At 39.6% G+C, this 27008-nt stretch overlaps 1 protein-coding gene across 1 annotated transcript in view; it reads right to left on the reverse strand.

Moving 5' to 3' along the window:
- Positions 1 to 450: 450 nt before the first annotated feature.
- The window catches only part of tnr (tenascin R (restrictin, janusin)), a gene marked incomplete at both ends in the record, with an annotated part of 65477 nt that continues 38919 nt past the window's right edge, over positions 451 to 27008 (reverse strand). The window contains 9 exons of the mRNA XM_083890265.1: positions 451 to 570; positions 3017 to 3180; positions 5094 to 5255; positions 10450 to 10546; positions 10735 to 10886; positions 11854 to 11986; positions 14520 to 14650; positions 22850 to 22993; positions 24831 to 24950. Coding sequence (XP_083746391.1) covers positions 451 to 570; positions 3017 to 3180; positions 5094 to 5255; positions 10450 to 10546; positions 10735 to 10886; positions 11854 to 11986; positions 14520 to 14650; positions 22850 to 22993; positions 24831 to 24950 — 1223 coding nt within the window. The remainder of the gene's footprint in view (positions 571 to 3016; positions 3181 to 5093; positions 5256 to 10449; positions 10547 to 10734; positions 10887 to 11853; positions 11987 to 14519; positions 14651 to 22849; positions 22994 to 24830; positions 24951 to 27008) is intronic.

A 27008-nucleotide genomic window follows, 5' to 3' on the forward strand; every position in this document is an offset into this window, starting at 1 on the left:
TTGCCTTTCCATGTTTACAGCAAATAAAACCATTGTCATTCAAAGTATTTCATAAATTACATACAGCGTCTTCTATCATTCGGGTAGAAGTCCAGCGGGGAGAGACAGCTAAAGCTGGGCAGGAGTGAAGATAAACAGATTCCGGACATTGTTTCACCTTTTTGCTGTTACTGTAATTGTATCGCACCCATGCTTATCACAGCGTCTGATTGTTGGTAGTGTTTTAATAATGTGTGGTATTATTTTACAAATGAATATTAATAAAATATTAGTATTTTTCTTCTTTTGTTTTTTTGTTTCCGTCACGACCATTTTCTTCTTTGCAGGCTTAATAAAGAGCCTCAGATCTGTTAACATGCTGTGCTGTCAGTGAGGCACACTGAAAACTCGTTTCTTAACATTGTCCGAACTCCATTTATCCAGACAGCGGGGGAGGCGGAGGCGGTTTGTTTATACGGGAGCGGACCGCCTCCTCTTGCTGCTGATGCTACGGTAGTTGAACGGCCTCATCTTCATCTCTACAAAGGGGATGGAGAACTCGTGGCCTTTCCAGTGGTACCAGTTGATGCCCTGCCAGAGTGAAAGAACAGTTTCAGAAGCTGCTCAAATCAAAAGGCAGGGCAAAGTGTTTGAGAATGACTGAAAACGTAAAATAATAGTCTGAAGATGAATGGCAGCGGGTTATTTTTAGTCCAGTGTGTTTCGCGTGGCAAAGCAGTACGGCAGAAATGCAGATTAAAGAGGAAACACAATAATGAGCTTGGTGCAATTACAGTCTCACTCCGGTCGTGCAATACATGTCACCATTAAAACCCTCCAGTACGAAGCTCTTACACCAAGACACCATGTGTTTTCTTCCATCTATCTCTGCTCCCACTTGGTCTCATTCCATGTCATCAAAGGACCAAGAGAACGGCACAGAGCAGAGTGAGAGAAGCAGCGATGCCTTTTGTAGTTCGACCTACCTAATCACACCTTCACACAACACCTCGCTTTCTGTCTTTTTCCCTCCCTTCTCTGTCAAGCTGAGAGAGAGAGAGAGCTACATCACACAATGCGGACAAACTCCCGACACTCGCTCCCTCCTCACCTGTACAGACTCTGACTATGTTCTTCTATGTTCCGTTTCCTTGTTATTTGAAAGTAAACTTGTGGATATGAGAGCGAAAAACAATCCTCAAAGAAAAACATCACACATTTCATTTGCTGTCATTAAAATTGGCGCGTGACACGCGATGAAGCCGTTTTGACCTTTCAGTACGCATTAGCTCCACCATCAAACCAATCAGTGTAATTAAGTATGGAAATTGATGTCTGTAGTTGGGTAATATAATTCAGAAATCACTTAATCACGCCGCTGTAATTGTGCCACAGAAATTTGTGCAAATGTCAAAGTTAGCTGTCAAAATGCCGACCTGCCAAAACAGTCGAGTTCACCGATATGTTCAATTCAACAAAATAAAACATAACAATATACATTCAAGAACAAATTCCTGACTTAAAGGTCCAGTGTGATGGTGAATTGGCAGATATTGAATACAGTTGTATAATGTAAAATATGCTGAGTTTTTGTAACATCAGGTTAAGCTAGAGTTTATGTATTTAAAGCAAGGGTCTTGCTTTAAATAATTAAAATAAAATTGTTATCTTCTACCATCTGTTACTACGGCAGCCTGGAATGAACAAACCAGTCATTTCATGTTTTGATGGGGAACTTAACGACAAGAATGTAAACTATACCCACATAAACCTGATGCATGAACCAACGAAGAAGAAGGAGGAGGAAACAGCAGAAAGAGAGGGCGAGTGGAGAAAGTTGTTAAAGTGTTTGCATCTGTTGTGTTCTGTGAAGGCCACCGTAGTTCCCTGACGCACATGTGGAAGGGCAGATTGGACAGAGAAGAACTCCGTTTAATGCAGTCTGCAGTCTCACCATTAGATGTCACTAATTCTTACACACTGGACTTTTAAGATGTAAGAAAGTTAGGAACTATCTTTCAAAGGCTTATTAGCATCAAAACGTACACATACAATTTTATCATTTCCCTGTTTGTCTTGATGCCTGATAACCTTCACAAATGATCTGATTTAGTGATCATTAGCTAGATCAAACACAAATGTAGTCAAGGATAACAACAACAACATTTAAGCAACTAAATGTAGCATTAATAAAGCTGTCAATCTGCCACTTGATAATAAAGCTCTAACAATTCCATAGTTGACATCAGTGGTGCAGACCTGGTTAACCCTTTGCATTGACGTAATTATTCCACGGTTTGTGCTACTGGAAAAATGGCAACGGTTTCTGAAAGCTGAGAAGTTGCAAGTGAAAATCAACATGTTATTATTATGGTAATTTCACTTGCGCCATTGCAGGAAGCTGGCAAATCAGTGTCTTTGTCACCAGAGAGGAGAGAGTTGGAAAAACGTCTGTACATGGTTTCCATTTCCATCCAGTTTTGGCTTGTTTTGGGACATTGAGACAATAGTTATACTGTGTTATACTGTTCAAATTTCAAAAGTAAAATGCAAAATCTGGTGTTCATGTTCAACTGCAGTGTTTTTTCTATTAAACTTTTAGTTTTTCTTCATTTTAAATTGTTAATACACTATTTTTACATGCAGTAAATTGTGAATAACCACCAGACATTGAAACTTATTCTGGAAAAATGGGCAAAAGCACTTAGTCACAGGATATTTACTGGCCATTTTCAGGTTAAAATAACCAAAAAAGTAAATGCAGATGGACATTTTGCGGCTTAGGTCTTAAAGGGTTAATACTCTAGTGCTGCATGTCCTTCAACAAATATTTTAATGATCGTGAATCATTTCACACACAGTCGGAATCTATTGGAGCTGCTGGATTTCCATACCCAGATATCTCAGCACAAGAAGAAGTTTTTTGGATTATATAACGCATATGCACTTGTCCAACTTAATCCAAGTACAAAACATCATCTTAAAGCAGATTCATTCATATTCACTGTACAATCGATGCAATAACAAGATGACTGACCTGACTATGTCTGGATTCACCATATTTTCCGTTAAGGTTGGCTCGGTGGCAGTTCTTATACCACCAGGCTCCTTTGTAAGACAAGGCACAGTTAGTGACAGCGATGTCATTGTCTCTGTCTTTTGTGGAGAAGGGCCGACCCTGGTGGTAGCTCAGAGAGTCACCTGCAATCAGAGGAGAGAGAGAGAGGGAGAGGTGCAGAGCTGTAAACATCAATGTATGATGGGCAACACTGGCGTCTGGCTAATGGTGTGATCAGGGGACATAAATGATCAGGCAGGCAAGACGGAGGGAGGTAGAGAGGCAACGAGAGGGAGGTGGAGAGGTACAAGGTGCTGCTGCAGGCGCTCTGGACTTATTTAAGTAGAGAGAATTATAATTACAAACATGAGGAGATGACAGGTAATTCTGCCATATGGTCTTGTTGACAGACAGATGAGAGATACATGGAGGGCGAGGATGAGAGGAAATGCTGCAGTGGGTTTCAGAGGGAAGGAGGAGAGGAAAAGATGGAGGGAAGAGAGGACAGGAGAAAAAAGTGGCAGATGGCAGAAGGGAGATGGGTGAGTGTTTTTTTCCCCCCACATTAAAGGTTAGGAAAAGCATGGATGGATGGATGGCCTCATTGACTACAAAGTGAGTGGGTCGGTTGTGAGGGTTTTGAAGCATGATAACTAACCTACACATTAAAAATATTACTTATATGCGAGGTAATTAAAACCACACAACAGAAGGAAGGAAAGGGGTTAAGAAAAAAGATGTGTAAAAAGATGAAGGCAGTAATGCAGCATTACAGATGGTGACTGCAGTAAAACGCCAACACCAACCACCACACAGGCTGGGTGTTCAAATCTTCATTTGAAACAACACAATTGGCAAATCACATACTGTGACACAAAACTACACATGCTGGCTTAAAAAAAAAAAAGGTTAAGTAACATTAAAGGCCACATTATACTTCTCCGACTGCGTAATGCATTATCCGACTGCGTAACCACTGAGACCACTCGAGCCTTGATACTTCTCCGTCGTGGTGACGGATACGCACTGCAATTTCCCGCCCGATCAGTAGGGGTCGCTAAGCAAGGTTGTTGTGCTTCTGGCTACAGTGAGCAGTGGCGTCCGATAGAGAAAGACGGTTCTTGTTGTTGCAGCTGAATAACATTGAAACGGTGGCTGTATCTCACTTATCTGTGTCACGGAACGCAGTTTTAAGACAATTTGAGGCAAGAAATTAGCCATTTAGAGTCTAAACATGTGCTGTGTGTATTAAGATATAACGTATTTATAGTTTGGCACCGCCTCTGTGGACACTCGGTGCGCACTGTGAGCCGGCACAGAGCAGCTTAGCTCGGCCTGTCCTGAGGACCAAGGCCGGAGACGAAGCAGAGACTCTCCAAGAGGCTCTCCGTCGAAGCAGAGGGCTCTGCGTAACCTAGAGCACTTTACGCAGGAGTATAAATTGGGCTTAAGTCAAGCTGACTATGCTTTTAAAAATATCCTACGGTCTGAGATGCTTTTCCTCAGCTGTACCATTTATACCACTGAATCTACATATTACTCATTTGTCAAAAAAAGATATAACATTCATTTCAAACCCCTCATTTTACTAGCATAGCTGTTCTGCTTCTGCATTCCCTGTGTCAGTTGTGATTTAAAACACAAAAAGACACAGAGTCATGTGGAGCTGAACTCAACTGACAATAGTTTGAACGTAACCGAGATTTGTTTATGTTGAAAAATTTATTAAAACTCACACTTTTATTCATCAAAAGAGTTGCAAAATGAATGGAAAATAAGATTAGAAATATTTTTTTTTATTCCAAATAATAATTTTGCCCTTCAAACTTTGCTTTCGTCAAAGACCCAGCAAAACTGTTTTCAGCTGTGCTAACATCATTGCACAAGGGTTTTCAAAGGTTTTCTAATCATCCAATAGTCTTTTACCACATTAGTTATATTCATTGAAAAAAATTGCTTTTCCTTTACAAATAAGGACATTTCTAAGTGACCCCAAACTTTTGAACAGTAGTGTAGATATCTAGATACCAGTCATTCAGCTCTACCAACCACACACCTGCAGTGCCGTTGTACTCTCCTATCCTGAGCTTGTACAGATTTCTGGCATCTCCGATGGAGAACTTGTCATAATTGGCATATACCGACTCTTGTCCGTCTTTCATGTCAATCCTCAGCTCGTAGCGTCCCTGAGCAGAAATCCTCTGGATGTTGTCGAGACCTGCACAGAAACACTTGGAGTTATAGTGGAGACGCTGTATGTCAGACTCTGGAGTCTGACATAAACCACATCATGAAACGGCTATGCCTGCTGCTTGAACACAGTGTTTATTTTCCACTTACACCACCTCTCATTTATTTAATGACCAGAGAAAGATGGGATGAAATTTGTTATGTATGATACCCGGTGGAGTTATGTAAGCTGCGCTCTGGGGCAATGTGATGATGCATCGTGGGCTATTAACTGTTTCATTATCCTCCCAGAACCACCCCAAAACTGAATGTAGGCCATTTCAAATTTAAAGTCTTTGTCTCCAGATAATACATTCACGAGAGTGGGATGGATGGACAGACGGACAACAGAAAAACAAAACACTTTGCCTCAGGATGTTGTCGCTGCGGAGGCATAAAAATGCAGTCGACACATCTTTTTTGCACCCTGAGGATAAGTGACAAACACTGATTGTAAAAATGAGTTTGCGTTCAATAAAACTCCCCCTGAGCACCTTTAAGATAATGCAGCTTCGACACACACGACGCAATTGTTGCCGCCCAGGGTCTCTCAATCAAAATAATACGAAAATACCTAGTTTGATGACGCCTGGAGGCAACATGAGATCGTAGCAATGGCTTTGTTTGGTTCCCCGTGCATTTGTGCTTTAGTGGGACAGATATCGGTTAGTAGAGACAGATAAGCTGGATGTCCAACATGAAAAAGTCCCTTTACTTGAATAAAAACGCAGATTTTTAAGGATTTAAAGAATGTTGATGTGAATGCTTAATATTAGTTGATTTTAAGATACTTTAATAGAAGAAAAAGGTTCCTATTTATCGAAGATATTAGAGAAAGTATTTTAGATGTCTGTGATTTGCTGAAAAGTCCTCATCCATCCTGTCACCTTTTTCCTGTAAAATGCCTGTTTCCCCTCACACACTGTAATGATAATAACTAATAAACACTATGTGGGATGTGTTGGTGAGCTGGGTGTGTGGAAGTGTCCAGAGTGTCCAGACACTGTCACCACCACTAGTCCTGAAAATGCCAAATGTTGCAGCTTTCAGAGATAGTTCTGTTTGTGGCTTTGCTCTCTATCTCTGAAGTGGCAGATACGAGGTCTGTTTGAACCCAGACAGGCAATAAGGCCCCAGACAGACCTGAGAGATCAGAACCACGTTCACTATCAGATTACAACAAGCCTCTATTTGGACAAAGTCTCTTTCCCTGCTTAACCTCCAACAGAAACGTCAATTTTTTTTCTTCTTCTTCCAGAAAGTGGAGAAAATCTGAGCAGAAGAAAAATCCTCAACACTTCACTGATAAGGGAAATAGAAATGTGGGAGAGTGGAGAAAACTGAGTCTGTACTAATATGTCAATGGGTAGGAGATAAAATCTATTTTACAACCAAAAGCCACTTGCAGTGGCAGGAGGAAAGCAATTGATGCAATAAAACTGTTTGTAACAGCTCAAATTTATACTCTATAATAGCACTGGATTATCAGCAATTACTGTAGCAGCCATGTTTTAACTCAATTGTTTTATGGGATTGGCCTCCTCTATTCCAAACAACAGCAATTAAAACATGTAGTTTGACACACGATTGCAGTCTGGTGTTACTGGTATTTATCTGGACACATTTTATTACTAGGTTTTCTCTCTCAAAAAAGGTGGAGGGGAGTGGATTTGGAGAGTCAAGGGAATAGGATAATGATGGCGTATCACACACAGCCACCCTGGTTTCTCTGTTATTACATCATCAAGCTGACACTGTGTTCAGCATGAAACTGGCCGAGGTCACTGAGGATGGAGAATAGATTGCCTGCGAGCAGCAATAAAAACGATCGCTCTCAAACTGTAGCAGTTAATAATGAAAGCTTAATTTCCATATTCTTTACTGCTGGCCAGTGAAGTGCCTCTTCTTTTTAGTTCGAGTGGATTTAATATCGATGTTTATGGGTCCATACTGTCCACTGTGCGCGCAGAGACAGTGATTAGCTAAATGTTGGTTATGATGGTTCTCCGGGGCGGCGACTGTGACCCAATCTGTAGAGGGGGGAGTGAAGGTCAGATGGTTTGAAACCGTAATGACAATTATTGTGACGATACCTTTCAGTTTTTATAACGATGCCACATTTAATAATGTGCACAATTACAATACACAGTCATAATTTCCCCTGCCTTTATAAGACTTAGGCTGAGCTCCAGAGCAATCCGCACAGTGCATTTTTGTTTAATCCCCTTACTGTTGTATTGTTTTGTTGCACATTATCTATACATGGTTAATTTCTGCTCTGGGTAGAGGCAGAGATGAACCGAGCAATCACACTTTGGGCTAAAACAAGCGTACTGAGACCCTTTAGAGGTGGTGATTCAGATGTGATGAACTTATGGTGGGAAAACGATGTGACCAAACATACTCTGTAAGTTTGGACAAAACTGCTCCCACAGCCAGGAACACTTTGTATGCTGGGATGTGTAAAAGAGTCAAAACAGCAGTTGCTAATTTTGTATCATGCTGTACAGAGTGACTAATGATAGCTTTTAACTGGAAAATCAGGCAGCTCTGATGCTCATGAATGACAAAAAAATAAATACTCACCATAGTAAACTGACTGACTTAAGAGTTTCATAATACAACTGTTTTCTTAGATTTTTGTAATCTAACATCATAGGGAGAAGCTCTTAACGCTTCTCACCCTGAGGTCACATTAAGCTGCTTTAATGCACTGAAAGGGTAGAGTACAAAACAGGGAAACAGAGACCTCCTCAGGGTCAAAGTAAAACCCTTGAGATGGCAGTGCCCTGGACTGTTACTGTACTGTAAAGTCAGATTGTTGCTGATTCAGCTTAAGTAGAAACAGGTCAGATGTCTTGTTGTACTCGCTGACCTAGATGCGCATGTGTATCTTATGAAGTACATTGCACACAGCCATTAAAGAGCTCATATTATACCCTATTTCTCCAAGTTAAACTAGTTCCCTGGTGTTCTAATGAACATGTCTGTGACATGTTTTGGTCAAAATACCATAAGGATGAAGCACCACAGCAGATCTGGCTACTGGGAGCTAACAGCAGTTAGTTAGCATTTGGAAAAGTGATCATTTGCAGGCTCTAACAGGCACATTGCGTCATATATAACATGTATCCACTGGACAGATAAATCCTCTGAGGCTGGAAGTTTGTGTAGGACTCTGTGCTGCACTGTGAAGCCAAGAATAGAACCTTTCACGGACTTCTGGTTTTCGGATACCGTTGCCCTCATCAGCACTCTTGCGTGTGTTACGGACAAAGCAGAGCTCCGTGAGACAACAATTCCAGGAATTTAGCGCATTGTGACGTCCCAATGAGTGCGGAAGTCAACATCGCGTGTTTTATCTTCTGTACCACAAAAACATGAGTGAGTCATCTTTTTGCACACTTTGCAGATTGATAGGACCTCCAGAGTACTATCAGGATTTAAATGATTAAAAAGTTGGCTTTATAATATGGGACCTTTTAAACTCCCAGATAGGAGGTAAACATACTTGATGTGTATTTCTGTGTATAACAAAGTGTTAAGTGCTGCCTTTGAATGGTTGGTTCCTGTGGTTATGTATAAAAGTAATTGGGGCAGCTTAGAATCTTACATGGTATGGGTTTAAAACCAAGCGACACAGCTTCAACACAAAATGACCAGGCATTAAGTTGTCAGCCCGTGTTCATGATGGGTTGAATCTAAAACTCTTGGTGCATTTACCTAATTCAGTGTGCTTTAGTCACTAATGGACTAGAACGTGCAACAGCTATCTTGTCTTATAATCCAATATGTGTCAGCTGCAAAGCACCAGCCTTCCCTCGGTTATAATAATGTGATGCCACAACATTTCCTCCCAGTGTTATTTAATTCCTCTAATCAAAAAGTTTAGAAAACATTCTTTTCAAAGTCCTGATTCACTTGATGAAATATTCATGTAATATTTTCCTTTAATCATCTGCACCAAAAACAATAACGCAAAAACGGGTCTAGGAAGAACCATGACTCATTTGCACATTTTCTAATGAATATAATTATTGTTTTATAATGAGATTTAGATAGGTGGGAGAAAAAAAAACCACATTTAGTGTTCCATCAAAACAGCAAGGCTGTTCTGTTCCGTCTCTGGATCAGACTGACACTCGAAACAATTAGCAATTCATTTCAGGGAAAGATGAGCTTTCGGAAATTCCATTAATGAATGGTATAGACTTTGTGCTGAAAGATGAGATGAGGAACAATATAAAAGGTCTGGTGGCTTGATTCTCCATCATCATACAGAGTGAAAACTCTTCCAAAAAGCATTTACTGCCTGCTCAAGATATTGGGAATATTGTAGCCCTCGATAAAAGAAAAGATGTATCAATTGGAAGCAGATGAAAGCTACAACTCTCTATTGATTGCACCTATTAAATCCACTACAGTCGTCGAGACCGTGTGCAGATAAAGAATGTAATACAGTCTTCAGAAAACTGGAACATGGATTGAACAAAATGAGAGGAAGGTTGCAGCTGAGTATCAGCATACAGCTTATCGGGGCAGGTTAACAGGAAATTGAAGTGAGGCAGAAGCAAATCTAATCTTATATTTCTCTTATGTTGTACACCAATGAGTCAGCCAGTGTCATTTCAGTATTTTCAAGAAAACCTATGTATAATGCAGACTGAGTTTGACTAAAGGAGGTATATTTCATAATCTTATCTCTGGGAGGAAAAATCTTTACAGGAAAAGCTGTTATTTTATGGAAATATTGCTTGTTTTTTTTTTTTCTTCAGCTGACAATCTTCCAGTATGGTGTGTGGTTCTCTACAGTCAGTTCATAACACTGCATTATGCAGGATTTTGCATATGGTATACACTCCAGAGCAACATGTCTAAAGATAGACGTTGGGCAGTGTTGTGTGTACAGATGATTTAATCACACATAGACAGAGGTACTAATAAACAGGATATTACCACAGCTGAGACTACTGTTGAGCAGTTATTGCACAATCTGTAATCACGCTAATCTAAGCTGCCAGCTGAACCAATCTACTGGAGAAATTCTACAAAGTTTTTGTATTCAATTTCACAGTGACATTTATAAACATAGAGCCAAAAAGCCTTGGACTAGAAAATACTGCCAGCAAAGGTTTTTTTTTTTTTTTTTTATCTAGAAACAAATGATCTCATTAGAGTCTCACCGAGCCAGAACTCATCCTCCAAGTTTCCAAAGCCGACCCGGTAGTCACTCCACTTCCTGGAAAAGTCTGTCAGGCCATTCTGACGACGCTGGAACACCTGGGAAACCGAAGTGATGGTACCGCAAGTTCAGAAAAATAAGCAGTTGTTCAGACTAAAATAGCTGTTACCAAGTAATTTGACAGTGAGATTTCTCTTATACTCTCCTCCTATACCTTTTCACCCACATTCACACATTTGACAACAGCGCTATTAAAAGAGACGGTGTTATTTTCACAGGGACTTACAATCCAGCCTCCTTCATCAGTGGTCATATCACAGTACACCTGCACTCCCTGGCTGGGGTCTCTGTTGATGTAAATTGTGTAGACACCACTCAGCGTCTCTCCATTCAGCAGGTGCTGGGCACAATTCTGAGGTGTTGCAAATAGACGACTCCCTGGGGAGGAGCAGAGTACGAGTCGGTACGAGACCATATTTATATCTCAAGCACAGCATTTGAAATTAGATGCATTTGTTTTTAAGAACTGACCTTATTTTTTAATCTTATTATAAATACCATTGCTTGTATTCACAGCATTTTTGCACCCTTGAACTAATTTAATGTGTATAACTACAATGTTTACTTTGCGTAGGGCCAACAGTTAATTTTCAATTATTTTAAATACTTCCAAATACTACATCATCTCTATGGGATTTTAGTTGTTGTAATTGTTGGATGAGTATTTTTACACACAGAAGAGCACAACTCTCCACCACAACACCTTCTACTGCTATCTCCACAGGTTGATTGAAAAATAATGGATACTGATATTTATGTTTGACATTTCCCCCTTAATTTCATATGATTAGCAGCTCGTCGGTATCCCCTAACCCTCACTTGACCAACATCCAATTACAGGCTGAGGACAGTGGAGATTACGCCAGACTGTTCAGCTCCATGATTGTAAATTACCACTCTGCAGGTGCAGTCTTGTGGGTCATTTCTCTTACTATTCTGCAGCGAGTAAAGTTGAAAATGGTGCCCGACTGTGGGGACCCATTATTATAGTTACTATAATGTGTGACGCAGTGCACATGGGGTAAAAGGGGTATATATCTACATATATATGTCTATAGATATATGGAGAAATGTATATATATATACACATATAGATATATCTATATGTATGTATAGATATACACATATACATCTATTTGTGTGTATATGTATATGAATACCAGTATTAAAAGGACCCTAGGGCAACAATTTTAAAGAGCATAGAGTCAATAAGCTGCAATGTTATTGTTTCTGCTAATAAAGATAATTAAGAAAAAAGATTTCTTGCATATTTAATCTCACACATAATGTTTAAAACATTGACAGGTCTTTGCTATGTTAAGTTCATTACAGTGAGGTGCAGTACCTGTAGTGAAGGTAGTGGAGACTACAGCACTGGTGTCAAGTCCTCTCGCTGCCTGGAGCTTGACTGTGTACTCTGTGGTCTCGGCCAGTCCTTCTAGACGGATCCACGTGTCCTCTGCATCCAGGATCAACTCCTAGTACACAGACGCAGAAAATGAATTTACATACGTTGCTGGATTCAAAATATGATAGATAAGAAATTGCTTTCTATAATGTAACAAGAGAACATGTGCTCAGTACAAAACCGATGGGTAAACATCAAGTCCCTGTGAGATGCAAAAGAAATGAAGCATGAAGTTGCACTTGTAGCGTTAGTAAAAATCTGTGGTGACATTTATACATTTTATTATTATCTGTTCCCCATTCGCTGATTTTCAGAGAACAGGTCAGTCTACCACAGTTTGCTAATATAAAACATGAGAAGCATGAAAGGAGAAAGGACTAGATGAGCAGATGAGGACAAGATTACACACTGTTAGTGATATCCAAGCTGAGAAGCTACTCGGTCACATTGACGCTTTTCCACGTCCTCTTCTGTCGAGCACATCATAAAGAGTCGGGACATTTGACCAGTTTTGAGATCGGTTTATGACAGGAGTTTCTTAGGGTATCACATAAATCCCCCAGCAGGACATTCAACACCTTAACTTGTCTATGTGTGTGTGTGTATTTGCTCTTGTGCTTTGTGTGAATGTGTGTTACAATTTTGCCTGAATACACATTAAATATGAACAAGCTAAAATGAAATATTCAGCCAGTTTGGAGAGAAAAAAAATCATACATTTCCAGGCAATGTGTCCCTGTGAATTATGCAGGGAAGCAGCTGGTAAACGATGTCTCTCTGTCTCCAAGGAGCTGACATTTTCCCACTGGGTTTTTCAGGGTCAAGATAAGATTTTTATTGCAAGCGAAACAGCCTCATCTTATCAGGCCTAATAACAAACCTTCATACACTCGCCACAGATAGTGTTTGAGTGGTGAGCAGATGTCTATTCGTCCTCGTGCACGTGTGCAAATGCAGATATCGTTACACTCCGGAGATACCGTGCATTCATTTACAAACGCAAATAAATGTTAATCAGAGAAGAAATTAATCATGCACGTTCTTCGAGCAAGAAGTCAATTAACTCGGTAAGAGGGGAACCTGGCTGAACAGCTGTAAGTCTCATCAGAGTTGGAACACTGCTAATGTAATACAGACTTATTTTAAGATAAATCAGACCTCAATAGAGACAACATGAGGAAAGGCTCACAAGGACCATTGCGATTTCTGGCAGCAATATTAAAAGCATGAGTGGTGACTCATCTGTTGTTGTACGATATGAAATCAAAATAGCGGACTTGTTCAAGATACTCACTGTGGTGAATTAAGACCGACATCGAGCTAAAAAAAAGTCATCAAGTTGGATAAGGAGACCCAGTTATCTGACCACATGCATATGATAGAAGATGATGACGAAAATGTGATTATAAGAACAAAAACATGAGTCAAATTGAATTTTAACATGCACATTACTGTATGTTGATTTAATCTAATGTATTTGTAAAAAGACACCATATGTTTTTTGGCAAATTTAAGACAAAAAACAACTAAGCATCTTCCAGGAATGAGAACACCACACAGAGCATCGGCTAACCAGTAAAACTGTAATTAAAATAAGTCTGTTTGCTTACAAATGAAATCGTATGAAGAGTTACAGTTGCAGCCTTGTGCGTGAGTGACACCCAATGGTCAACATCACTGCACTACCACCCTTTCAAGGTCAGAGAGAACAGAGATGAGTAATTTGATTTCTCAACTGTTTCTTTACAAGATACAAGTCCGTTGTGTGTGTGTATCCCTTTGGTCGGGGTGATTATTTGTTTTCAAACCATCTGTATGTAAGTCGGTGCACACAAGCTCAAAGGACTTTTTGATTACTTTTTTCTCCCCCTTTCTTTGTGGTGGATAATAATAATATTTATTTAAAAGGGGCATAAAATATCAGTGAGTGCCCTCACAACTATACAAAGGCCCAGCCTGTGTGTCTCTGTGTGTAAAACACATAATTGCCATTTTAAAAGGGAGTCTTGCAAAGCATCATGGGGAATGGTTCCAGTCAATTTGTTAAAAGGCGCAATGTGTTGCACACAGATCTAACTAATGTGCTTTATTGTCATTACCCAGCCACATCAAAGGGTTTAATCAAAATAAAAAATGTCTCTGTAGAGACACATTGAAGTAATGTCTCCACTGGACAGTTGAACTGTGCAGCTCCCTTGTGCTTACATGTTCCATATCAAGGTGTTACAAGACTGAAAGATACAGCTTGAATTAATAAGGTTCTTGCATTCATTATTATTTAATAAAGGGTGTTCACATGATCCAGTCTTAGTCTAATTATTTTAATACATTTTGGAACAATATCTGTTTAACAGGCATTGAAGATGTGTGTCTCACAGGAACTACAGAGATCATTGTATAATTTCAGGTGAGCGGATTAACAAAAGTACAGTTTATCTCCCCGACACATTTGCAGCTGTAGCCGGGAGACTGAACAAGATCCAGGGGATGTGTCGACTCGTTTTGGTTGCAGTTAACATATCAACCATGGCTTTATGAGTGCATCTGTTGTACGTGCACACAGCAGACAGATTTAAGACTGGACAGCTGTGAGTGCTACTTACTTTCCGGTTGCCATTAGTCGATTTGTAAGTCAGCATGTAGTTGTCGATTTCTGCGATCGGCGGTTGCCAGGAGATAAGAGCGCTGCGGTGATTCAGTTCACTGGCTGTCAGGTTCAGGGGCGTGTCCATGGCTACGGGAACCATAAGAAAATAAAGTTGAATTAGATGAATTTGGCTGCAAACACTTTATTCAAAGTGGAATTAGTGGAACTACCAATCCACAGTCACATTGAAGCTGCAACACAAATTAATTATGTTTATTTTGGTATTTTAGTACTTATTCTTTATCTACAGTGCGGTGTAGCGTGATGTGTATTTGTTTGCCCACTTTTTTTTATGTAGTGTGAATGTGACAATCTGGTGTTACAAATACAATGAAACGGAAATATTTGTGGTATGGGTAAATAACTCCATATTATATGTTGTTTTGGTTTTGTGTGATTCACACTTACACTCAAGCATTTTACAGTGTGAAGTTGGAGATAATTAGGCATAAACAGTTCTGTTACATTTTCAACATTCACATTTCACAATTGTTAGGTCCCAAAGCTGTCAGACAGTGTGCGAAAAGTTGAAGTGAATACTAAAGGAACAGGCAGATAGTCCTAGTAGAAATGAGCATACGGTCATGCTGTTGCCACATTTTCTCTCACTGGAAAAGGCCAGCGCTAGATTTAGCAGCACATCAAAGACTCAACAAAACCTTGGCTCCTCCAATTCATCAAGGTGGAGACTATGTATGTGCTGCTGAAGGCCATCTTGAAAGGATTTCGTTATTTTGATATATTTTTTTCTTCTCTTGCCACTTGAACCACACCGTAAGTTTGAATACTCCCAGTCTTAATCAAGATTCAAAGGATGAGGCTGATACAGATATTACAGATAGTAAAAGTTAATACAAAGTGAATCATGTAATAGTAACATTTAGAAACATACAAATTAGGGCTGAACAATTAATCAAAATGTTATAAAATCACAATGCAGCCTAATGCAATTTTCTAATCTAAAATGTGTGTCCAAAATATCATTTTACATGAATTATTCTACGGATTGAAGAGAACATCTTTGTATGTAACAGAAATGCACACATATCACACAGTGAACATTTTAAATCCGTTTTTCCAATGAAAATAAGAATAATTCTGTAAAAATCACCATTCACTCTGATATCGGGAACCAAAATAGCAATTCCTATCGATATAATGTCAATGTAGATAGATATGTATTCATTCAAAATCGTTCAGCCCTAATAAAAAATTGATTAAAATTCCAAATGTACAATGTAGACGGTGTGTAATACAGCATGAGAATTACATGTAAAATGTGAAAATTGTTTACTTGCATTGCATAGTACTGGATCAACATGTGTTTTCATGCAGTCTACGTATAGAGCAGTGCTGGTTTAGCAGCGTAAGAGCAGCAGGCAGGAATGAGCAATATCACTCCTTCACACAGATAGGGTGGATCAATCTGTCACTGAAGAAGCTGCCCAGTGCAATGATAGTGTCCTGGAGGGGGATGGACAGGTTCCCCATCAGAGATAATAGCCACAGCAGACCACTCCAAAGAAGGCGGCTGATGCTACCAGAGTCATAAAAGGTCTTGAGGAGCACTCTCTGAACACCAAAACATCTCAGTCTCCTCAGCAGAGAGAGTCTGCTCTGACTTTACAGAGCAGCAGCAGCACAATCAGTTCAGGTCAATGTATTGTTGCAAATGCCGATGCAATGTGCTATACAATGTGTAAGTACACTTTTCATCTCCAACTCTATTTTTAAAATATTGCTCAGTAAAAAAAAACTAAAAACTGACCAGATGCATTTATTTGTCACAAAAATCACAACAATCAACATCATTTAACAAAATACATTAAAAGCTCCAGAGAGGAACCTCTATTGTCCCCTGTGGAAACACACAGAATGTGAGAAAAGAAAGAAGTGATGCTGTTGATGTCATTTCTAAAGCCCTTTGTCCACCTATGGTCGCACAGCACAGTTTAGGCTGGTTTTCCACTACAAAACAGTATCTACTCAACGTGGGCGGAGTCAATCAGTGGTGAGCAGTCTGGTAACGTCACGCAGGTACTAAAAAAGTACCAGGTACTACTGCTAGTGGAAATATCAAAATGACCATGACGTGCCAAGGTGAGGAGACGCAAGCCGGTGGAAACACGCCATAAGGTACATTGGTAACTTATGTGTCATATATAGCTGTTTTTTTTTAACATAGTATTATTTGTTCAGACTCCATCTTGGAAATTCACAAGCTGCATAGCGAAGGAAACATTTACAGGAAACCCAAATAGTGATTGCAATTAAAATTCAATTGTGAAGTTGAACTCAATGTTATTTTTTAGCAGTAGAATCCACTTCTGAAACTTCTCATGGATGCTTGCCGTTTTCAGCCATAGTGCTATATGGAGCCGTGTCTCTTTATAAACGCTTTGTGCTTCTTCTGATTTGCCTGTCCAGTTTTGACGTAAAATGCGTGGGCACTGATAGAGTTATTTAGCATTGTGTGAACTCATTTAAGAAAAAATCTGAATGTACCACACATCTTTTATATTTAAAAGTGAAGCACTACAGCTTTGAGCCTAATGCACTGATCAATGTACGCACAGACATATACAATTAAAGAAAAGACACCATGACAAACATTGAGGGCTGGGATGGCGCTTCTACTTCCACACAAATCCACAGTTTAACTGAAACCCTTGTATTTTTTATTTTTTTACTGCTGAAGTAGTCCCTCAAAATAACTTTAAATTACAATTATCTATGGCTAATGCATATGGATGTTGAATGAATTCTTGAAATTGCCAGACAACCTCGGATAATTCAGTCCCGAAGTCTTTATCTCACTAATTCCCATGGTGACGAGTAGAAGGAGATACTTTTTGTTGAACTGAATCATACAGTTACAATATCACGTCCCCCTTGTGTGTCCCACTTTAGACATTTTCCAATCAAACTATGCTATGAATGGGAAGGGGACAAAGAGCTTTTGCACAGAGTTGGGCACCTGGAGATCTAGCTGAGAATGAAATGTTTCTTTTACATCTTAATTCATCATTACTGAACCACCACAGGAGTTGTCAAGGAGAAAAAGATACTGGCTGTAATAGGCAGACATAAGTAAGACCATGTTTTTAATATGCAGTGTGTGTCCTACTACTACTATGACCAACATCCAGGAACATGTGGTGTACATGTGTACATTAAAATAATTTCACTGGGTAGAAATGTGACTGAACTTGCTCCTTTTGTATCTTAATGCAAAAACAGTGACACATTCTACACGTGCTGTGGTGTGAAGGCAACCAATAAGATGGACAAAATGTCCCAACATAATATACAACACACACTATCCAAGTCTGTTGTTGGCCTCTCCACGTTGAGCAAGGCTCGATTATAGTGCTTCTGTTGGTACTTAAATACAATATCAAGGAGACGCACCTCAGTTTCACCAACTTTTATCATCCCACTGATCTTTCAACACGGCAGCATGAAGCTGCCTTAACCTCACTTTTTTCGAGCTCAACTGAATATGGATGACCTTGTATTAGAAAAACTCCAGTTTCCTGGAGTTACATCATGTCTCTGGCACACGTTGTCAGCCACTCAACCAACAGAGAGGCAGAGGTGGTGAAATAAATGAAGTGTTGCACTCTGAGTACACAGCAAATACGAATTAAAGACATTCACCGCAGAGTCGCTGCTTGCTGTGATTTGCATTGTCTGATCTTCTGGTTTCTGTTTCTGTTCTTTCTCCTCATCACATTTACAGTGAAAGGAGCACAGTCTTTTATGATAAACACACTCGCTTTTAGAATCATGATCTGATCCTGGATGCATAAAACTAAAAGGAAAACTACAATAATAACTAAATACCCCCTTACTTCTGTTGCTTTTTTTTCATTCAAATTATATTTTTCTTGAATGTTCAAGGATCACTTCCAGCTCACTAATTAACTACACAGATCCACCTCGATGACCTACTAATGCATGCCGAGTTCTCTTAAATAAATTTATGAGCAGATCCACTTTCTGCACCAGGGGAATTGGGGAGGACAGAAAAATAAGATATATAACACTTGGACTATACCCTCTGCCCCTTCTCCATTTCCTCCCGTTCCAAAATAAACCTGGGGTCTTCCTCCCTTTCACTCTCCCCGTTATCTTCTCGTATGTCTGTCTCTTTCTCCGCTGCTCTTCATCTTTCTATCTTGTGTCCACCTCATCCTTTCCTTCTTATCTGACAAGTTGCCATTCTAACCCAATGGGACAGAGAGTGAATGGAGTTTATCGTTTTTGTTCTCGTCTTCCTCTCCTTTCTCTCCTTGAATTATGTGTTAGTGGAAGTTTGTTGAGAGAAGGAAGAGCCAGAAAGGGGACTTTTGAGTTCATAGAGAAACGGCAGACCCTCAACAACCCCTCATTTTCTTTATTCTTTCCTCCTCTTCACTTGCCAATTAAATCTTTCGTTTTTCCTCTTCTCGCTCACGCTCTGCCTCCAATTAAACCCACTCATGGAGTGTGGCTGAGCAGGTGAGCAGGTTTTGTCTGAGTTCCTGGCAGCTCTGAACAGTGGGGACTGTGATATACAGGACTTGCTTCATCTGATGTCTCATTAACTTAACGCGTAAACAATGCAAGAGGAAAACAACACCCAGAGATAGAGATGGGAAGGACAACATGGGTTGCAGCAATTTGCTGGAGGAAGACCAGAGGGACAGTGTTCTCTACACATAACGCCACTGCATTTATGAAGTCCACAATCAAACTTAATCACAGGCTGCAATGGATATCACATTGACCTGTGTCTGTTTGTCTGTTAGCAGAAGAAAGAACCAACCCATCACATTTTGAAGCAGATCCCAAAAACATTTGCCTATATACGATTGCAAATATTTTTCAGTGCAATCAGAGCATTGTGCCACAAGATCGTTAACAGCATAGATTTAATGCAGATACCAGTACTTGAAAATTATGTTAATCTAAAAAAAAAAAGTGGCCTGAAGAGTAAGGATTATTTTCCGTTTATAGCAGCACTCCAATATCACCCAGAGCTCAAGGAAGCTGCCTAAAGCAAGGATCTCTGCCAGTTCAAAAACATGCCAAGCACCTCTCAGCAAACGGGCTCAGAGACATCTGAGGGGAAGACGTCCTGGTGCTGCAGCCTTAAGGCTTACAGAGACACCCGGTACAAAATCACTGATTTTCCCAACCTTACAGCTTATATGTCAGCCTTTGGGGAGCCAAACTACCTTACTGTGTTGAACTTTTGAGTCACAAAGGCCAGACAATAAAACAACTCTCAGCTGTGATGAAGAGTTTTTGGGTATCAACGAAGAAACTTCGCCCAATAACTAAAAGCAGCCACATTGATTCGAGACGCACTTATATAATTTCTCTTCATTCTCATCCTCTACGTGGTGTGACTTCACCGTCATCATTAAACTCAGAGTGCAGCAGTGTCGCAATGAACTTATCTAGTCATTAGAATTAATGCATTTTGTTTCTAAAGGAGTGCAAATAATGCTTACAGCAGCAAATTCAACAGTATACATACAGTATACACTCAATAATACCAGTGTGGAAAAACATATAAAACAAACTAAAATACTGCTGACATGATAAACACTAAGAATTAGATCATTCATCTCCTCCCTCTGCTGCTGATGTTGATTCATCCTCTGCAGGTAATGCTGCAAGAGACAGCGGCTGCTGCTGCCTCCACCTGTGGCTATACATTAAGACAATTGAACAAAGTTGATACAGAAAGCTTATTTTTCAGCTTATAACCAGTCGACAGTAGCTTTGTTTACAGCTTGTGGAAACAAATAATTACTTATGGCTTTATAATTTAAAGAATTAGAATCTGTAGAACACATATAAGCAAAATGCAAGCCAGACAGAAACAGAGCAGCATATGTACCTTTCTCACAGCACAGAGAAAACACGTTGTGTGAGCACAGCAGTACTGGGCTTTAGGATTTCAATTAGGGAGCTTAATAAATAACACTAGAAGACCCCTCTGTAGTTGATATTGACTCAGGCGCCCCCTGGTGAGTCATGGCATCATTAGTCCTGCAAGGAAAGGGATGTAAACATGTATGTTTTATACATGTTATTATTCGTCCTTTATTGTTATTTATTATGAGTTAATAAAACAACTATGCTGATAAATTGAATATTTTAATATTCAAGGGTGGCACTTGATTGGGTTGAGGGAATATACATATATATATATACATATTATATATATATAATATATTCATTATTTTTATTAATTCTGTCCTTTGCTCAAATTAGGTACAATTTAAAACAAGTACCTTGAATATGTATCTTTCATGAAGGCCTTATTCAACATAAAAAACACAAAAAAATACATTGAAGGTCCTGAAAATGAAGACACATTTATAAAACTATGTTTATATGTACATGACAGACGTTTGCTCTGTATATTCAAATAAAACTGATATAATTGCAAACATTTCTCCAAAAAAGCCTCTTTCTTCATGAATGGAGGCAATAATTATTTGGAGCATTTCCAAGTAGGTTTTATCTACATGCCTTTTCTACCCAAAGATACTTATTCCAAAATGCAAGCATGAATACATTTAGGAGGAGAGTAAAAATGGCAAGCACCCAACTGTTTCTTTGATTTTATAAGACGTGGCGTTCAAAAGAAAATCCTGTCCTATTTGCTCTCCTATGAGAGTCTAACCAGGGCAGAGATGCATGTTTCTTGTTTTTTTCCCCTTATCTTTTGTTCTCCTGAGAAGCCCTGCATTCGGCACAGCATCTGTTTCCAAATTAGAACCACCTTAAACTGCCAAGGACAGTTGTTTATGTATGAGTTACTATATGCACGTATGGCATTGACACTTTTGCAGGTACACCTCATTTTCCCGAGCCCCATTTATGTTTTCAAGTGTGCGCAGCCCTGCTCTCACGTTCTCTGTCAGGGTTTGTTTCTTTTTCAAGCAGTTTGTCTGTGCTGCAGTGCAGGACAGGTAGCACAGGTACTCCTTTGGGGATATGAACTCTTCTGCTGACTGAAAAGTTTTCTTCCTCCCTCCAAGAACTCCACAAAAAAAAAAAGGTTTACAGAGCTGCAACTCAGTTAAACTGGAGCAATTTCTTCACCTTTCACATTTCGAACACTGGGCAACTGATAAAAGTGAATATAAGTGGAGAGGTGGGTCGCATGCTGGCGAATTAATGGCCTTGACCATGGCGTTATGTCTCACAAGACACTGACCCCTGTGACAAAGTGTTGCACTGTGCTAAAAGTAAACTGCACAAAATTGCTCCTAATCTAATATCTCATGATTTTTTTCCTTTCTTGCAATGTCTGTGCTGTTATATTGATACACATAGCTAGACGATAAACAACATCAACAATTATTATAATAAAAACATCTACTTGAAATGAAAATGAAGATGTTACTCAACAACACACTAAAAACCACTCACGTCAAAAAGACAAACTTTTTGACATATTCCACATCCTTGCAGAAAGTCCTGGCTTCCTGGTTTGCATGCGTTTTCCCCATGATATCAATAAACACACAAGTACACAAACAACAGACCTGTCATAGGAGGGTCGTGGGGATGCTGTGCCTACCTCAGCTGACATAGGGCGATAGGCGGGGTCACACCCTGGACAGTTAGCCAATCGTCTATCACAGGGTCACACATGGAGACAAACAACCATTCACGCTCACATTCACACCTACGGTCAATTTAGAGTGACCAATTTACTTAGATGGACAAAATGTCCAAACATATTACAACACACACACTACCTAACCATATTGCATGTTTTTGGACTGTGGGAGGAAGCTGGAGAACTCGGAGAAAACCCACGCATACATGGGGAGAACATGCAAACTCCTTGCAAAAAGGCCTAGAAAAGACCGGGTCACAAACCTAGGTCTTCTTGCTACCAACGGTGTGGCCTGATTGACCTTCACATTTAAATATATTTTTGCCTCAGTGGGCAGAAGTTTGCAAGACACCTGCACACATCACACAGCCCATGTGTTTGACTCATTTCACCTACTCCAGAAGCAGTGAGCAGCCATTGCCCTTTGCCAAGGACAAGGATGATTCACACAATATGTTTTTGAGTGTGAATCCAGCTCGCCCTCTTCATCTGAACGACACCCCACACACAGTGAGAAGATGTACAGTATACTCTACACTTAAAAGGCTCCAGTCAAAACACAGGCGCATCGCTCTGCTGAGAGGCAACCGAGATTCCCACTGAGTCACCGCCCCGCCCACTGTTACCAAAAGCAGCTGAATAAAATGAACACATACGTGTTTGGAGGTTGGTGACGACTGTGCCGCTGGTGAGGGGTCCCTTGGTGGCGTACAGCGCGACAGAGTAGGTGGTGCTTGGCTTAAGGTTAGACAGCTGGTGCTCCTGCTTGTTGCCTTCCACAAGGACGGTATCAGCTGTCACTGGATCACAGGTAACACACACAGGTTTACTACACTTGCACCATCCTACAAACATTCTGTTTTAACTTTTCTGTTTTTGTTAAATCTTTGAAAAATACACTGCAGCCAAGTTGAATTTCAAAGTTAAGATTATTATTAATCCACTGCGAGGGTTCTTCTTCATCTGAAATTGAGAGGACTTTATTACGTATTTAGCTAAAATTAACTTCTGAGGACCGTTCTACCAAAATAAGGCACATCTTTTATATGTTTTGCATCAAAACATGACAATGCAGTGTAATATACAGTGAATTATTTTATGTAACTGCATTTATAACAATCACTAGATTCCACAATCGTGGCCGAGATTAACGGACTAATTAATCTAAACAGGGAGAATTCAGCTAAATTAACATTGGCCTCTGACTCGACAGTGAAAAGCACCTCATTAAGAAAATAATTGTGTTAATTGATTGTAAGGCAGCAAAAATGTCTGGAGAAGACATTAAATATAACAGGTCAGTAATAAGAACTTGTTGGGTCACAAAGGTTTTTAATTCATAGTTGTGACACCACGAGCTGTAAAACATAACTGTGGCAGAGATGCTACTTTGAAATTTTTTCTCCTTTGCTCAGGGTTTTACAGTATATGGGTGCTCTTGGTTGCCAATAACAACCCTTTTTTTTGATGCAGGACAACACAAAATTAAAAATGAGATTTACTGAACTTGGTTTAATACATAGACAGCCAAGGGAATTGCATTTCTGTCCACCATAGTGGGCAAGTTTTAAAATATGTGCCTGGCATATAGATACCATCTCTGTATCTGAGATTATATGGCTGCAATCCAGTCAGTCCGTGAGTAATTTACACATTGATTCCTAGAGCTGAGTAATACAGAGTCTAGTAGATACCTCAAGACATGGCTCGTTTAGTGCGGTCATGCGCCTGTGAAGAAATATATGTGACATACATGTCACCAAAGAATTTAATAGTGTTTGAAATGATGTGCCATTAAAAACTCGACTGGTGAGTGCAAAAAGCAACTTAGCAGAGACTAATACCTGCCAACCCTTGCGGATGTTTGTTTGAAAAATGTGAGTCCTTCGATACTTTTTACATGTTCCCATTTAAGCACTGCTGAGCATGTCAAGTAACTTTAGGCTGTATCTCCCACTGGCTAACCTACTGTAACTTGGAAGTCAGCCACAGTTCAGAGAGTAAATTATAAACTGGCACTGAGAGGCCGAGCAGTATGGCTATCTTTTTCTTATCTGAATATGGCTGTCAGAAAGTGAGGCCATGGGTCGTATCAGAAACGCATGCTGTGTACTGCAATGCCTATGCCGAGGCTCAGGGCTTCCACCGTGCATAATGAAATGGTAACAAGACTAATGCATCTATGTTTCCTCAAAGGACCCATCACATGGATCTCACTTTTTAATGGGAATTTCTCAATGGCACCAACTCCACAAGCGGCATCCGAATGACCTAAAACTAATCTGCTTATTATAGCCTGACTCTGCAGGCTGGTGTTACTGCAGTCAGCAGTATGATTCAAATGATAATGTAATTGTTAGTATGTAAATGTTTGCTTATACAGCACCTGTTATTTCCAAGTGCTACATCAAACACAAAGGTGGAGCAAATGCACATGTGAATCGGAAAAGTGACTCAGGATCCTGGTAGTAACAGTTAGGCGAACACTAAACACTAAACTTCATTTTTTTATTATTTGCAATTGTGTAAAATGTAATACAGGAAAAAACAATTCAGCAACCCAATTATCATTCTATTCCATCTATCGTCTATTGATTGTTTTCATTGTCTACCTGAAAAAAATGAATGAGATTTTACCTTGATTGTATGTGAGGGTCATTACGTAGTTGTCAACACTGGACATAGGAGGACTCCACCTCAGCAGGGCTCCTCGGGGCGTGATGTTGAGGGCGGTCAACTCAGCTGGCATGTCCATCGCTAGAATCACATTAACAGAAAAATACAAGCCAAATGTATTTTAAATATGACGAGATAATCAAACCATTATGTGTGTGAGTGAGAGGAAAATGAAGATTCCAATTCTCTTCAACATTAAGTCGAAGTCGATTAATGTGCTTTTTTCAAAAAGAAAGAAAAAGTTGCTAATAAAGGAAACCAAGGATGAAAGTGACTAACTTGGCAAAACCGCCTGTAATTAGCCCCAGATGATATAATAGAAACTGTTTATGCCAATTTTATTTTTGAAATCACCAGTGGAGAAAATCCAACACCAGCCAGCAGAACGATTACGGAGAACTACTCTGCAAGTCAGGAGCAGACATTTGATTTAATCAAGCTGCTCCCCCTCATAAATCTGATCACTTCAGGTCACATTCCAGTTGCATTACTGGTCATGGTGTCACACACAAGAAACTGAATCCCCGTTTTGATGCCTCCAGAATCATTTGGCTGGTGCCATGTTGTCATTTGGAACCGGAAAATTCAGAGGCATCACGTGCAAAGAGGCTCCTAAATGATACCAGTCACACTGGTGTCCACTTCTATGTGAAAATAGATGCTAAAATAAAATAAAAAATAAAAAAAACACACAGCATGAGCATAATTTACAAAACTGACAACATGTTCTATTGAAGCCCTGAAACTACTTATTGAGACCATTGTCCTCAGTTTGAATGATTCATAGCATCAGTAAACAGTTCTTTTTGCAAGATTGAAAGATTGAACAGAAAACACTAACTAATCAAATGTGATGATTGAAGAAACATTAAATTTAGATTTAAGATATTTAACTGAAGATACTCAATTTATAGAAGATAATTCCGTTTGCACATTTGGGAAATCTGCAAATATTCACATTTTAGAAGCTTGAAGAGAAGAAAAAACATAATTTGTACAGTGTTGGTTTCAATGCATTCAACTTTACAAATGTTGCATATTCCCATTTCATGAATAAATTATCTCGAGACGAGATATATCTATTAAACATGAATTATTTTGGAAAGAAAAGTATTAATCAACCTGCTTCTTATTACAAAGATCCCATTTTCCACTTTCTTCACTTCTATACACATCAAAGAAAGATTATGCAGTCAAACACGCAACTCTAACACAATATTCCTGAGCCCACCGTTACCCCCACCCTCTTCCTTATTTCATTCTCAGACAGCTGGCCATGTAAAAATTGAGTTTGAGTTTAATTATACCTTTAACCTCAGTGTTTCAACGCCAAGTTCTCCTCAGGTGTGTTATTTTGATGCAGTGGAACACACAATGCTGTACAGTACACACAGCTCTGCCCAGATGAGCTAATAAACACTGGGATAGGGCAGTGTTTATTTCATCGGAGTAAAAAAACAAATGTGCTCATTAGCGCACGGAAATTAGTCGGTCTATCTTGTCACTGAAAAAGATGAACAAACCCAATTAACATCATTACTTTAATTGCAATAAGGTTTAAGTGAATTCAGTGGAGGTTTGCCAAGTCAATTAGATATAGGCAATGGAGACAGAGTGGAGATGACCAAGAAAGAAAAATATAAACAGGTCACCCTCTTCCATCAGAGCCCGTGATAATCCAGTCATGACTCTCCATCTCCTGATTGCACTGGTGAATCACAGGCTCGAGCCAACTACTATCACAGTCGCACTTAGATTCACAAATCCACACTCGCATGTGCATCTGAAAGTTCCGGTGTTCAGTGTGTGTGGAGCTGTGGTGCATTTACAGGATGATGGCAATCTCAGCACAATTACACTTGGAGTGTCTACTGCTGAAAAGCAACTCCAACTCCATTTAACTCAAAATCTCTCCACGAATACAGAAGAGCACAGGCAGTAAGATAAAGGTCATGTGAATTTAAAAGCCTTCTCCTCCCAAAAAAAACCCCCTACTTTTCCCAATGAACAGTAACACAATACAGCAGAGCTGTGAAACCTGAATAAAGGGGGGAAATGAATTCAGCTCTCTAATGAGGTGCAACTATAGTCTGGTGTAATGTTTCAATGATAGGGTAAAACGGGCCAAGTAGTACTATT

The sequence above is a fragment of the Microchirus variegatus genome (assembly GCF_963457635.1).
Source record: "Microchirus variegatus genome assembly, chromosome: 5".
Taxonomy (NCBI): Eukaryota; Metazoa; Chordata; class Actinopteri; order Pleuronectiformes; family Soleidae; genus Microchirus; species Microchirus variegatus.